This window comes from Nelumbo lutea, chromosome 5 (genome assembly GCF_056320005.1).
Source record: "Nelumbo lutea isolate HS-2025 chromosome 5, American lotus-T2T, whole genome shotgun sequence".
NCBI classification, from domain to species: domain Eukaryota; kingdom Viridiplantae; phylum Streptophyta; class Magnoliopsida; order Proteales; family Nelumbonaceae; genus Nelumbo; species Nelumbo lutea.
The window spans coordinates 3,928,744-3,943,176 of NC_142688.1; the positions used below are offsets into that span (position 1 = coordinate 3,928,744).

General features: G+C 41.7%; 1 protein-coding gene and 2 pseudogenes across 1 annotated transcript; all 3 read left to right on the forward strand.

Moving 5' to 3' along the window:
* The first annotated feature begins 2,180 nt into the window (after positions 1-2,180).
* Positions 2,181-3,862, forward strand: PER64 (Peroxidase superfamily protein). Its single transcript, XM_088946265.1, has 4 exons — positions 2,181-2,505; positions 2,617-2,805; positions 2,991-3,153; positions 3,256-3,862. Exons 1-4 carry the CDS (start codon positions 2,302-2,304, stop codon positions 3,648-3,650), a joined length of 951 nt encoding a protein of 316 aa, XP_088802391.1. The 5' UTR covers positions 2,181-2,301; the 3' UTR covers positions 3,651-3,862.
* A 5,642-nt stretch (positions 3,863-9,504) lies between these two features.
* LOC148849899 (putative ubiquitin-conjugating enzyme E2 23) lies at positions 9,505-11,462 on the forward strand (annotated as a pseudogene).
* A 670-nt stretch (positions 11,463-12,132) lies between these two features.
* Positions 12,133-13,283, forward strand: LOC148849900 (uncharacterized; annotated as a pseudogene).
* Positions 13,284-14,433: the final 1,150 nt, after the last annotated feature.

A 14,433-nucleotide genomic window follows, 5' to 3' on the forward strand; every position in this document is an offset into this window, starting at 1 on the left:
TAATCAATGGGTTCCCCGTTTTCAATCATGTGTTGCGCTAAAAAGGAGAGAATGGATGGTCATGAAGGGAAATTTTTGTTAGATCACAATCCGTGTCATAACGTCCATTGGTGCTTGGCATCAATCTTAAGCAGCCATCATCGGTGTTGCTATCCGCGATTCAGCAGGCCACTTCCTATCTGGTTGGTCGGGTTCATCCAGTTCAATCTTCTTCTACAGAAGAAATAGAAGCTCTTGCCATTATGGAAGGTTTATTGATGGCTCCAAGTTTGGGTTTACAAACTTTTCATATCGAGAGTGATGCCAAAACTATTGTGGATCTGCTCAATTCCCAGATAGATCCTCGCTGAAGATTACACCGTATAATTATGGAGTGTAGATCTTTATTGTCTTGTTTTTCTTAAGCTTTAGTACTCTTTGCATCTTGAAGTTGTAATCGATTAGTTCACAAACTTGTTACCTATGCTAATCAGTATCATGTTTTCAAAACTTGGGTATCACCTCCTTCATTTGTAAGGTCGATACTCCATTTTGATTTTGAGATGTAATCTTGTTGAAAGTTGAATGAATATTTAGGCTTCAAAAAAAAAATCCGTGTCATAACATCCGATCTACCAAAAGTTTCAGAGGTAATAAATTGGGCAGGTGGTTAGATTGATATGAATTATAATAGTCTTATGCCAATACGGATTAGGTCTTTAACACTTAGCAGCTTTGTGAGGACTGAATTAGTCTCATATGCACCAACAATATCTTATGTGGGATCCCTTAACGGCAGGTTCTTGAACAAATGATCAATCAAATTATTTACACCTAACACACAGTACACACTAAAAGTGAAATAACATCCAGAATTCTGGTTCTGTCCATCTTCGTGTCGGCAATTTCTCAGATGGGGCCATCCAGGGCGGGATCTGATTGTGGACCGCTCAGAAAGACCTGCTCCGGCTACTATTTCCTCGATGGCAATGCTTGAATCATGTGCAGGCGGATTTGATCCGGATGGACCAATGGTGAAGAACTGAAGATTCCTTTTTTTTTTTTTTTTTTTTTTCCTTTCAATGTTTTTTTTTAGTAGGATTCAGTAAAGATAACTAACTGTGATTAGACTACGCCAATTAACTGAGATGTTGACGCTTAGTCAATATGCTTATGCTTATGTGTTGCACACTTTTTTTTGCATTATAAAAAAAAACTATACTTGCATTAAAACAAACAGGAAAATAAAGTTATTTGTAATTTAAATTTAATTCAACTTTTGGTGATGGGCAACACAAGTAGCGGTGTCAATGGACCGGTTTTGGGTTGGATCTAGTTGAAATCAAGATCAATTTGAATAAATATTGAATGTACCAAGAAGACATATTGAATTGGATTAATCCAGATTTAATTGGTCCAAACTATTTATTGGATTGGACTGGATCTGGTCCATCTGTAATGGTTTTATATTAGATTGGGTCAGATTGAACTGATCCAGTTTATTGATAGGAGATAAAAATATTGGTGTTCAATAGACCAGGTTTGAGTTGAAAACCATTTTCAATCTAAATTAAGGCCAATTTGAACAGATTGAATGGTCCAAACATTGAATTGGACCAATCCAAAATGGTCCAAATATTCTTTAGATTGAATTGGACTTGGTCCATTTATAATGGACTAAATATTAGACCAGATCAGATTGGACCAAATCCAGTCCAATTGACACCCCTAGAAAAGGGGATAGCCCTCCTCCAAAAATCAAAACCCCCAACCGGGTGAAGGAGGGACTCGATCCCTGGCAGGGACGGGGCCATGATTTCTTCTTCGGGGCTAGATTGGCCAGGGCACCATGGCTGATGGCTCCCACTCCCCTGGCTCCGCCCCTGATATATCCCAGGTCTCTCTTCTGCAATCTCAGCTAGAGACTTTACCAATCAGGCCATCAGCTGGCAACTTCAAATTTATTGAACTAACTAATAAGGTTACATTGCAACATGCCTCAAATTTATTTTCCTATAAGTTGTACCAAATACCAAATATATTTGTCCTCTTATGGGGATGCTTCAAACACACTACTCCATTATGCGGATTCTCTCTTTTTTAGCTACTCCATTATGTAATGTAGATTCCTTCTTGCAAATCTTGCTCACCAAATGCATATGTTAATTACTATAACCACAACTTTTCATTTCTTCCATTAACATCTCCATTTTTCCTTCTCCTTATCTCTTCTATAAATACCCTTGTTCTCATCTCCACTTAGCACAGAATTAGAGCGAAAGAAAGATAAGTAGATATACCAGAGAATCTATATTGGCCGGCATGGCAACCATTGTTGCACTTCTGTGCACACTCTTCGTCTTCTCAGTTTCTTCTCCTGGGGATGCCCTCAGCTTAGACTACTACGACAAAACATGTCCACAAGCTGAGTCAACCATCACCAATGTTGTGAAGAAGGCGATGACGAATGATAATACAGTGCCGGCAGCACTACTTCGGATGCATTTCCATGATTGCTTCATAAGGGTTATCTTCTTATTTATTTATTTTTTCAAATAATATGTATTTTAATCAGCCAGCAGCCCAGCACTACTTCGTCCAGTTTAATTGAATTAATTCCTGTTTTGTTTTTTGAAGGGTTGCGATGGCTCGGTGCTGTTGAAATCTGTAGGAAACAACCAAGCTGAAAAGGATGGCCCTCCTAACATTTCCTTGCATGCATTTTATGTCATTGACAATGCAAAGAAAGCAATAGAGTCAGTGTGCCCCGGTGTCGTCTCCTGTGCAGATATCTTGGCTCTAGCTGCAAGAGATGCAGTTGCTCTAGTAAGTCCAAACACCACACTGCTCTCTCTTTAATTGTTTTCTTCATTGAGGTTGGACTGAAGAGTGAAACTTGAAACTGATTCTGTGTGGAATGCAGACTACAAATTGCTTTTATATATATATATATTCATTTCATAGAGTAGCAGTGATGGTTTAATGCATGGTATTTAATATTTCTTTCTCAGTCTGGAGGTCCTACTTGGGAAGTGCCCAAAGGAAGAAAAGATGGAAGAGTTTCAAAAGCCAGTGAAACCAGACAATTGCCAGCTCCCACCTTCAACATATCTCAATTGCAGCAAAGCTTCTCTCAGAGAGGTTTATCCATGGCAGACCTGGTCGCTCTTTCAGGTAATTTAATTACATATGTTGTCCCGGTCAATCAGTGGTTAAATGGGGTTGGACCAACAGGTTCCCTGCAGGCTAGAGTAACTATTTGACAATAAATTGCAGGAGGTCACACGCTTGGATTCGCTCATTGTTCATCCTTCCAGAACAGAATCCACAACTTCAGCCCCAATAGTGATATAGATCCTTCGATGAACCAGGCCTTCGCGGCGAGTCTGAGAAGTGTCTGTCCCGCACACAACAAGGTAAAGAATGCTGGTTCTACCATGGATTCTAGTGTCACCACATTCGACAACACATATTACAAGCTACTTCTCCAGGGGAAGAGTCTATTCTCTTCGGACCAAGCTTTGCTCACTACCTCAAAAACCAAATCGCTTGTGTCCAAGTTTGCTATCTCCCAGGCGGACTTCAATAAGGCTTTTGTCAAGTCTATGATCAAGATGAGTAGCCTCGCTGGTGGACAAGAGGTTAGGTTGGATTGCAGAGTGGTTAATTAGGTGAAGCCTATATTATATATATGATTTTTTTTAATAAGTAAATTTAAGAGTATGTCAATGGAGCAACCTCTGAAAGTGGTTGCTTCTGTTTTTCTTATTTATTTTGGCAAGTGAAGAAATAAGTAGATCTGCGTGTTTGCTTTTGAGATCATCATAGATGCTGTAGCAACAAAGCTCAAGCATGTTAATTGAAGGCTTGGTTTTAGTTTTCATATGTTAATTTGCAAAATTACATCAATTCATGTTGGGACTTGGGATTTGGTAGTGAAAACGGGCTGGGGACAAAATAGGCCGAGCCCACCCTTGGACGTGAGAAATCATAAAGTTTAAGCAGCCCAGAAACGCCTCCCATAGCCATAGCCCATATAGGTGTAAACACTGACCCATTCCATGATGGGTCTCAGCAGTCAGCACTAACAGTAAAATGTCATGTAAGTAATTTGGGTGCCACTCTGTCTATGCAGATTAGATCTAATAACGTTGGGAAGCATGGGCTGTAAGGGAGAAATGGTCTCACTTCGAGTCTTTCTAATTAGATCAAGAATAAAAAAGGTGGGTATAACCTGACCCGGTCCAAATCCGAATCTACTCGCATTTAGATTTTGGAGTTCGGAGTCCAGGCCCTCCGGGGTTGCATAACAACCTGGGGTGATTTCATAGATCCAATTGTAAATTAACAAAGGGTGCGTTTGAGATTTGAAAAGTATTTATATGCGGTGTTTTATTTTTAGGCTTTTTAAAATGATCGAAATTTCGGCTACACAATGAAAATAATGGGAAGATAGAAAGACGAACACCTCCAAAAATGTTTTTTTTTGGGAGAATAACCGATCAGCCTACATCAGAATTTTATAACCTTAAAGTATAGGGGGAGTGCATCCTGACGTGAATTGATGCCAAATTCACAGGCAGGATGTAGTTTATAGGGGAAAAGGGCTAGAAATAAGGGGTGCTGGAATTTGGAATTCTGCATGGTATTGTCCATTTTTTTTTTGATACGCACCATTAATAACCCCTTCCCAAATACCAGAACAAATCAACCAATATATCAATTGAGCCACCTCTTGTCCCCCTTGGCAACACCTCAAAAAGTTCACAAAAGTCCAAAGCAACCGAAGATCAAAAAACTTTATATGAAGTTTCCTGTCTGTATGCGGTACGCCGTTTGGTCTGTTGGGTTGGCCTTCTCCCATGACAAATACGATAGATGTTTATAGGGCGTCAATAAAAAACTCATTTATTTGAGTGATAAGCGATGAGTCAGGGCCGTTTGGCAAGTCTTTTTTGAAAGATTTTTTGGAAGCTCTGATAATTAAAAGTAAGGTTCAAAGTATTGATATGTATCGGTCAATACGTATCGTGACAATGGCTTCTCAATACGTCCCTTTAGGGGTTGTATTGGGTCAACACTGGTTCAGAGGGTGGCCGGGCCTTAAACTGATCCCTTTGAACCGATTTCAAAAAAATAAAAATAAAAGCTAAAAAAAGTACCGATACAAGGTAATACGCCCATCGGCATGTCTTTCCATGCGAAAATGAATTGAAAAAAAAGGGAAAAACTCTATTTGAAACTTCTTGCTCAAAATGGACTTTCGAAGCTATGAGTTTGGACGGCTAAATCTTTTCCCAACCAAACGGGAAAAGATCAAAATGCAAGCTGCCTCACTTCTAAAATGCTACAACCCGCGCGAAAAGAAATGCCAAACGGGGTCATCAGAGCTGTTTGTTCGAAGAGACCCCTCTTTCTCCTCATGAGGGTAATAAGGTGCTATCTTAAGATTTATGCTTGCAATGAAAGTGTTGCTCTTAGAAGTTAACCTCGCGATTTTTATCTGCTATCAAAATCTTTCGATGGATAGAGCCACTTGGTGAAAGATTTACGCTTGTTTTGATATATGGATTATTTCAATCTAACCATTGCAACCTCTGTAGTCTTACAATCGCTTATTCACTTCTCAAAAGGAAGAAAAAAGAAAGATAGTGATAACAGATGTAACCGTTTTCGGCCATGTACCAATGTTTTGTGGTGTAAATTTTTTTTGGCAAAGTACCTCGTTATTCGACCCGGTGGTGGCATGCCTTAGTGACGAGTTACTTGGTGGCGAACTCCCTGGGGGAGAACTGCTTGGTAACTAACTACTTGGTGGCGAACTGTCTTGGTGGCGAACTCCCTGGTGGCGAACTGCCTGGGGGGACAGTGCCTAGATCAGGTGTTTAGGCCAGGTCGTCAGGTCGGCGCCTGTGTCAGTCGGCGGGACAGTGCCTAGATCAGGTCGTTAAGCTGGCGCCTGTGTCAGTCGGCGGGACAGTGCCTAGATTAGGTCGTCAAGCTGGCGCCTGTCAGTCGGTGGGTCAGTGTCTAGATCAGGTCGTCAAGCTGGTGCCTTGGCCGGATCATGCGCTATGCTGGTCCAGGTCGGCCAGGTCGCGCAGGCCGTGCACAGTTCGCGCTAGGCCGTGCATAGTTCGCGCAAGCCGCGCGCAGTTCGCGCAGGCCGCGCCCGCCGTGCAGTTCGTGCGCGCTGCGCAGGCACGCGTCAGGCCGCGTGCAGGTCGCGTAGGCGCGCGTCAGGCCACGCGCAGGTCGCGCCAGGTAGGTGCCCGGGTGGGTCACCAACTTTGTAATGTTGTTGGCTGGGTGTTTTCCTAGTTGTCACGAGGTGCCACGTGTCACAATTTTACTGGAGGGCCAAATCTGCCCTCATCAATAGCCCCCCACTCCCGAGCTGATAGTAACTCAGCGAAGGGAGTAGATTTCTTTTGGCCCGTAAGTCGATGAGCTAGTAAGTGCTGATCCAATTACTAGTATGGCCCGTAGGCTTTGGGAGCGACTCGTAGTCTATTCTTTTTTGACTTTGCCCGTGCCGGAGAGGCGACCGGGTCTTGAGCAGTAATGTGGCCCATAGGCTTTTGGGAGCGACTCGTAGTCTACTCTCTCTTTTTTTTTGACTTTTGCCCGTGCCGGAGAGGCGACCGGGTCTTAAGCAGTAATGTGGCCCGTAGGCTTTTGGGAGTGACTCGTAGTTTACTCTTTTTTGACTTTTGCCCGTGCCGGAGAGGCGACCGGGTCTTAAGCAGTAATGTGGCCCGTAGGCTTTTGGGAGCGACTCGTAGTCTACTCTTTTTTTACTTTTGCCCGTGCCGGAGAGGCAACCGGGTCTTAAGTAGTGAGGTGGCCCGTAGGCTTGGCCTGCATCAGCTTCGTAATGCCGGTCACCCACTCCTACAAGAAGCTACTAGGGGCTCAACCTTCGGGGGAAACACCACTAACTTTAGGTTGCCAGATCACACGGGAGCCTTGGAAGGCTCGACCAGTAAGGGCGCCTATGTAGTCAGTTGGCCGCGAACTCCTGCGGAAGCCACGAAGAGCTCATCTTTGTAGGGGAGACCTTGCAGAGAGGACTGATGTGGCATTATCTGAATTGAAAGTAAGGTTGGTAGAGCTACTTAGTCCGTTAGCTCCCTGCATAGTCTCTAAGTTCATAAAAAATGTAAACTATAAAGCGATAGCTTCAATTTCTAAAAAGTGATGACTTAGTTTTGGCAAGATGAGAACTTAGCTTTGGTAGGATGAGAACTTAGCTTTTTGTAGCGGGTTCCCACAGACGGCGCCAATTGATGTAACCGTTTTTGGCCACGTACCAATGTTTTGTGATGTAAATTTTTTTTGGCAAAGTACCTCGTTATTCGACCCGGTGGTGGCATGCCTTAGTGACGAGCTACTTGGTGGCGAACTCCCTGGGGGAGAACTGCTTGGTAACTAACTACTTGGTGGCGAACTGTCTTGGTGGCGAACTGCCTGGTGGCGAACTCCCTGGTGGCGAACTGCCTGGGGGCGAACTGCCTTGGTGGCGAACTGCCTGGGGCGAACTGCCTGGCGGCGAAGTGGCGAACTCCCTGGGGGCGAACTGCCTTGGTGGCGAACTGCTTGGGGGCGAACTGCCTTGGTGGCGAACTGCCTGGGGGAGAACTGCCTTGGTGGCGAACTGCCTGGGGGCGAATTGCCTTGGTGGCGAACTGCCTGGTGGCGAACTCCCTGGTGGCGAACTGCCTGGGGGCAAACTGCCTTGGTGGCGAACTGCCTGGGGGCGAACTGCCTTAGTGGCGAACTGCCTGGGGGCGAACTGCCTTAGTGGCGAACTGCCTGGGGGCGAACTGCCTTGGGGGCGAACTACCTGGGGGCGAACTGCCTGGCGAACTCCCTACTAGGCGGTCGATGCCTTAGAGAATGTTGGAGCTCCCTGGTGCGACGCAATCCGACTTCCCTCAGCATGAGGTGCTTTTCTTTCCTTTGTAGGCTGCGGGAGATGAGGGACCTGCGAGAACTTCATCTTTTCCTCCTCTTTGTAGGTGGCGGGAACTAAGAGACCTGCGAGAACTCCATCTTTTCCTCCTCTTTGTAGGCGGCGGGAGCTGAAGGACCTGCGAGAACTGAATCAGAGGTCCCGGGGGTACTTTCCCGGTGGGGGCTCTCCGATGCTTAAGTTAGCACTCTTATTGTAGAGAGCTTTGAAGATAATATGAGAGAGCTAGAGAGCAGGGTTACTTCCCTTTCTTTTCCATCCCCTTCCCCTTTGGGGGGTGAGGTCTTTATATACCGGAGTCTTCGCGAGTTAGGTGGGTGAAAAGCCTCCAAACGGTAAGACTCGTCGCATCCGGTCAGAACCGGGGGTATGGTGGTGAACTCCTCGAGGTCATTAGGTTGGCGCTTGTGTCAGGCGGCCAGGTCGACACCTGGGCCGGGTTGTCAGAGGGGTGCCTGTGTCAGTCGGCGGGTCGGTGTTTAGGCCAGGTCGTCAGGTCGGCGCCTGTGTCAGTCGGCGGGACAGTGCCTAGATCAGGTCGTCAAGCTGGCGCCTGTGTCAGTCGGCGGGACAGTGCCTAGATCAGGTCGTCAAGCTGGCGCCTGTCAGTCGGCGGGTCAGTGTCTAGATTAGGTCGTCAAGCTGGCGCCTTGGCCGGATCATGCGCTATGCTGGTCCAGGTCGGCCAGGTCGCGCAGGCCGTGCACAGTTCGCGCTAGGCCGCGCGCAGTTCGTGCGCGCCAGGCAGGCGCGCGTCAGGCCGCGTGCAGGTCGCGCAGGCGCGCGTCAAGCCGCGCGCAGGTCGCGCCAGGCCGGCCAGGCAGGTGCCCGGGTGGGTCACCAACTTTGTAAGTTTGTTGGCTGGGTGTTTTCCTAGTTGTCACGAGGTGCCACGTGTCACAATTTTACTAGAGGGCCAAATCTGCCCTCATCAATAACCATTTTCTTGTATTAGTGAACTAATATTTATTTAAATGCTCAAAGCTTTTCAATTGGTATAGCTACTTGAATGTTGAATGTATGTGTGCCCTGGAGATGGAGGAGTTCTTTTATAGAGTATTCGATATCTACCCTCATGAACTTTATTGGAATGCCTACTATTTGTTTGGACAGATTGCCGACTATATGATCCAAAGAGGAAAATCTTAATCTAATGTGAACTAAGAAACAATGTAGTTGTTTATAGATTTATGTTATGTGATTTCATTTTTTCTTTTCTTGATCCCAATTGGATTTTATCTTGATTTTACCAGACTTGCATTTTCTTGAACGGAGTGTTGGAGGTTCCTTATTCAATTTCAAAATAATCAGAGAACTATTCGAGGGAAAAATTCAAATTGGCTCTTTTTATTTTCTTTCTTTTGTGAAATTGATAAAGTAGATATCAACCAACTCATCCTGCGTCTTGCTGGTACACATTCTATGCTAGTTCTAATTCAGAAGTGATGCATCCTGTTAATCAATTTTCTATCCCAACTATGGGATTTAACATATTCATTTGTGTGGTTGTGCCTCATTTTCTCTCAGGATTGTTCTTCTGAATTTTCAATAATGCAAATGAATGCCAAAATGACAATATCAACATTTTTGACGCCACTCAATCCTGCATGACAATAGAACAATGAATGTAATGAATTGCGCAACGAATGGAGTTATTTCTGGGTTAATTGAAGGTTCTGACAATGGGGGAGCAATCAAACCACCAGATGTTGAGGCAAACCTGCATAGTGTGCCATATATTTAAAGAGAGGATGTTATGAGTTGCATCAAAGATGCAAGTCGGATTGGGGTTGTGACAGAATTTGCTGGCCACTTGGATTTAGGCAACTGCATTACTGATGATGATGGAGATAACAATGATTCTAGTGGTGATAATGATCTCAATCCTAACACCAGTGGGAATGCCAATGGTTACAAGAGTGCTCCTCTTCCAGTTGACCAAATTAAAGTAATATAGCAATGAGACAACACACAATCTTACTGCTGTAAGAGTTGTAGATAGAGGATTCTTGCATGGGGATGTTGTTGTATCTGCTCTGGATCCAACAGGATAAGTGGGTGTGATCTATTAGCAGCTGATGGGTCCCCTATAAAAGATGCATCCTCCAGGGATTTGAGACAATGTGAGATTTCTGTATTGGCAATTATGTAGTACTTGGATCTTGGCTAGGAAGAATTGATGATATCTTGACAATGTTATTGTTTTATACTTTCATTTGATGATGGATTGATGTGTAAAGTCATGAAGGCTGATCCATTGCTGCTAACGCCAGTTTCCAAGAACATTTTTGAAGATGGGTGTTTCCCATACGCAAGCCAGCTTGTTAGAGGGTACTGTTACAAAAGTTATTGTTGAATCAGTTTTTATCTATTGGATTGGCTCTACTGCCTCTCTATACGGTTTTGAATCTGCAACTACCCTAGCTGAAGAGCAGAGTCTGAAGAGTCTAAAACTATTATCTTGTTGTGCACATACAAATTGGCAGTTGGGTGACTAGTGTTTTTTTCCAGTGCCTTCTCTATCATCTTCTGTTCCAATGAACAAAGATTTAGAAAATCCAATGATCTTGTTGAGGCCACAATAGTTTCTTCTCATTTGGAAGTGGCCGGTTGATAAGGAGAAATTAGGTTACAATTTCATTTCAGTCGACAAAATTGAAGCAATGGGCCTTGAAAGAGTTCCTAATTTAGATGAAAATAGTGGAAATGTGGAAAACAATGTATCACTAGAATGTTGTTCTTGTACTAGTTCCATGCTAGTTTCAATGGAACTTGTGCATGAAAGTTAGCCTATTCATTGGAAAAGGATCCATAGAGTCGAGGTTAGGAAAGACAATAATGTTTAGAGAGAAGAAGAAAATTTTGAACAAGCTCTTCTGATTAAATAGATCAAGACAATAGTTGATGTGTCTTGGCAGGACGGAAGGAAGGAATTTGGACTAGATTCAGCCACTTCAATTCCAATTGATACTCCTAGTGGTTATGAATTTGTTGCTGAACAAAATATGATGGATAAGGCTTCTGATGATAATGATAATGCTTGTGATGTGAAGTATTGAAGTGTGCTAGGGTTGTGAAGGGAGAATGCAAAGGAGCGGATGGCCACTGTGAGGTGGTTAAAGCCTGTTTCCATGCTAGAAGACCCCTAAGAGTTTGGTAAGGAGGAAGTAGTAAGTGTTTATGAGTTGGAGGGGTATCCAGATTATGACTATTGTTATGGGGATGTGGTAGTTTGGCTTTCCCTTGTTTTTCCTTTAGTCATCTGATTCTAGGAATCCTATTGAGGAGGCAAAGCAGCAGGTTGCTTCAAAAGAAGCTAAAAGTGATTTAGAAAAGCATTCTGCAGGTCTGAAAGAAGACAATGTCTCCAATGGTGAAACCTATACACTTCTTAGACATTTCTTGGGTTGGTAATATTATAGGTCCTAAAGATGGTAATATTGAAATCACATGGATTGATGGGAAGGTTCCAAATTCCCAATGGTGTATGCATTGCCCATTTGCTTGAAAATTTTCATTGCTTAATTCAAGTTTTAACAATACAAAATTGGTCACTCATCTGTCATACAACTTAATGATCCCTCTAACAAAAAACTAAAAAAGAAGAAAGAAGAAAGAAGAAAGGGGAGAACTTGATGATAAATTCTATTTTAATATTCATAATCATGAGCATGAAATGTCAGTTCATTCTTCTAGGGGAGTTGCAACATTTTTCCAATAACAGATTTGGTTGATTGAGATGATGATGATGGTTGATGAAAATGAAAGGATGCCCTAGAGAATGTTAAAGAGGTGGGTACATTTTAACAGTGTTACTTTTGACACGTTATGAGAAAGTCTAGAATTCCTCTTGGAGAGGATGGTGTATTGGACATCAATGAATTTAGTACTTGTGGGGTGTGAGACTTACAATGGATGCCATGTAGGATAACTCATGCACCAAAAACATTTAATCACTGAAAACCTGAAGAACCTTCCTTGTCATAGGATATCTCATGTGTGGAATTCATTAGATGGTTCCTTCCACGCTTCTATGCATTCCATATGTGTTGCCATGCCATAGACTGTCAGTAGTGTTGACTAGTTGTATCTTTCAGTTTACCAGTTGTGCTCTTGGACTTTAATTAATCCTCGTCTTTTTGTTTTCCCATTTCTATGAATGATTGAATTATGAATCAATGATGTTCATGAGATTGCACAACAGAAAGAGACAGATAACAATCCAGAAAGGAGAATACAACACAAATATTCATTCAGAAGAGAGTAATTCTGGACAAGGTGGACCAGTTTCCATTTCCCTAGCTTCCCTTGGATTCGTTACAAGACTGGCTATTGAATTGTTTTCGCATGGAAGGAAACAGACGTATCTTTAGCATCCAGATTGTGGAGGTGAAAGTGAACTTGAGTCAGAGGAAAATAGATAATTCTTACAGAAGATCAACTAGTTGTGATTCTGTATCTCTGTATCTCTGGATGAGTCTGGTATAGTTGATGGTTATGAACTTATGATCCAGAATCTACTAATGAGAATGCAGTGGAACATTGCCTTGTGGTTATGGCTGAGGATACAACTGAACTGGATGTGGTAGATACGTTATCAACTTAAGGCATGAAGATAGCAATTCTATCAGCATGAAAGCATGTGGGAACGATGCTTGATTTTAGTTTTAAACGTTTTGACACTGCTAAAGATCCTTTGGGCCATTAAATTATTGGTGCAAGTGTTCTCGTAAACACTATGAGGGCATTCTATAATGTGAATTGTTTTTCTTGTTGCCAGTTCCAAAAAAAAAAAAAAACTGAAATCATCTTGTTTGAAAACAGATTGTTTCTTAAAACAAAAAACATGTTCTTGAATCTGGTTTCAAAAACATGTTTTCATCTGATTATTCAACATCATATTCCATAAATCATATAATTTCTATACTAAAAAATTTGTTTTTGTTTTAAAAACCAATATTTTGTTGGTTCCAAAACCATCTTATTTTTCCCTTTCAACATGTACTGATTTTTTAAACAAAACCATCTTATTTTTCCCTTTGAAAATAAAAACAAAGTTTAAGACCATGTTTTTGTTTTTTAGCTGATGTGGCAATTCCAAAAACAAATGAAAACAAAAACATTCATCCTATGTTTTGTGTTTAATATGTTTCTTCATTTCAAATCACTCTTTTTGTCCTTTTAAGATCTTTCATAAATTATGCAATCATGTTTAGTAAATCTTGGACATTATGCTTTTGGTAAAATCGTGGATGTAAGTTCATATTTACAAGCATGTTTAGTCCTTAAATTTCTGTACTATGTATAGGTTTTAGGGGCCTTCACTTAAAGCAACAACACACCGATCTAGGGTTGAGCATTTGGTTTGTTTGGTTCAAAACCAAACTGCAAAACCGATTTTTTTATAACCGGTCTATTGTAGGCTAAAACCGAACCAAAATCAAAATTGGTTGAAACCGATCAAACCGAACCAAAATTTTATTCGGTTATTTTGATTAAAAACCAAAATAGAAATCCAAAGCAGAGAAGAAAATAAGAAGATTTTACCTGTAGCCGAACGAACTCTCTGTTACTGACTTGGTGGTCTCTTTGAGAGTTCAAGGAAGAGAAGAAGAAGATGAAGAGGCAAGAGGGTTCACTGAAGTGTTCAAGAAGGAAAAGGAAGCTTGAAACTTACTCTTTTTAGTTTTTCCTTTTTTTAGTTAGACTTTATATGGTGTAGACATTTAAGTTTTCTTGTATTGGATCGGAAAGTTTTTAGTTTCTATTAAGCCCATGCATTGATTGACGTATCAAATTATAGAAAATATCAATAATATTAAAAAAATTATATAACTTTAAAAATAAATTGTTTTTTTTTTTCAGGTTAACCGGTTTGTGAACCATGACAAAACCAAAAACCAAAATTTGGAAAAAACTGATTTTAGAAACTGAAACTGAATAAAAAATCAATTAAACTGAACCAATTAACCGAAACCAAAATTTCGGTTCAATTTTTCGATTTTAACCTAATTGTGATCACCCCTACACCCATCTAGGTGATTAGACACCCTCATAAGTCAGCATTAGATAATGGTTTTTTTTATCAAATATTAAGTTATAAAAAACAATTAAAGTGAAACATAGATAAACTTAGAATACATTCAGTTATTTAATAATAACCGGAAGACTACATCTGTTACCTACCGGGAAGTTTCCACCTTATTTTATCTCCGCTCAAAGCAAGGTTTTTAAAGCTGAATAACCAGTTAGGGGTCTGATTCCCAGGTTAAACGGTTTAACCGTTTGAATCGAATGGATGGTTTGTTTTGACAAAAAAATAAAAAATAAAAAATAAGAAAGTTAAAATCATTAGACGGTTCGAATGGTTCAACCACCTGAATGCTGAATCAATGATTTGTTAACCAAATCAATGGTTTTTGGTAAAATAACGATTTTGGAGTAAAACAGAACTGGTCACACCTTTTCCGGTCTGACCA

Excerpts from the sequence above, each read along its gene's own strand:
- PER64 (XM_088946265.1), top strand. The coding sequence starts at position 2,302 with ATGGCAACCATTGTTGCACTTCTGTGCACACTCTTCGTCTTCTCAGTT. Across the intron at positions 2,806-2,990 it reads CAAGAGATGCAGTTGCTCTA|TCTGGAGGTCCTACTTGGGA; the intron begins GTAAGTCCAAAC and ends TTTCTTTCTCAG. Across the intron at positions 3,154-3,255 it reads AGACCTGGTCGCTCTTTCAG|GAGGTCACACGCTTGGATTC; the intron begins GTAATTTAATTA and ends AATAAATTGCAG.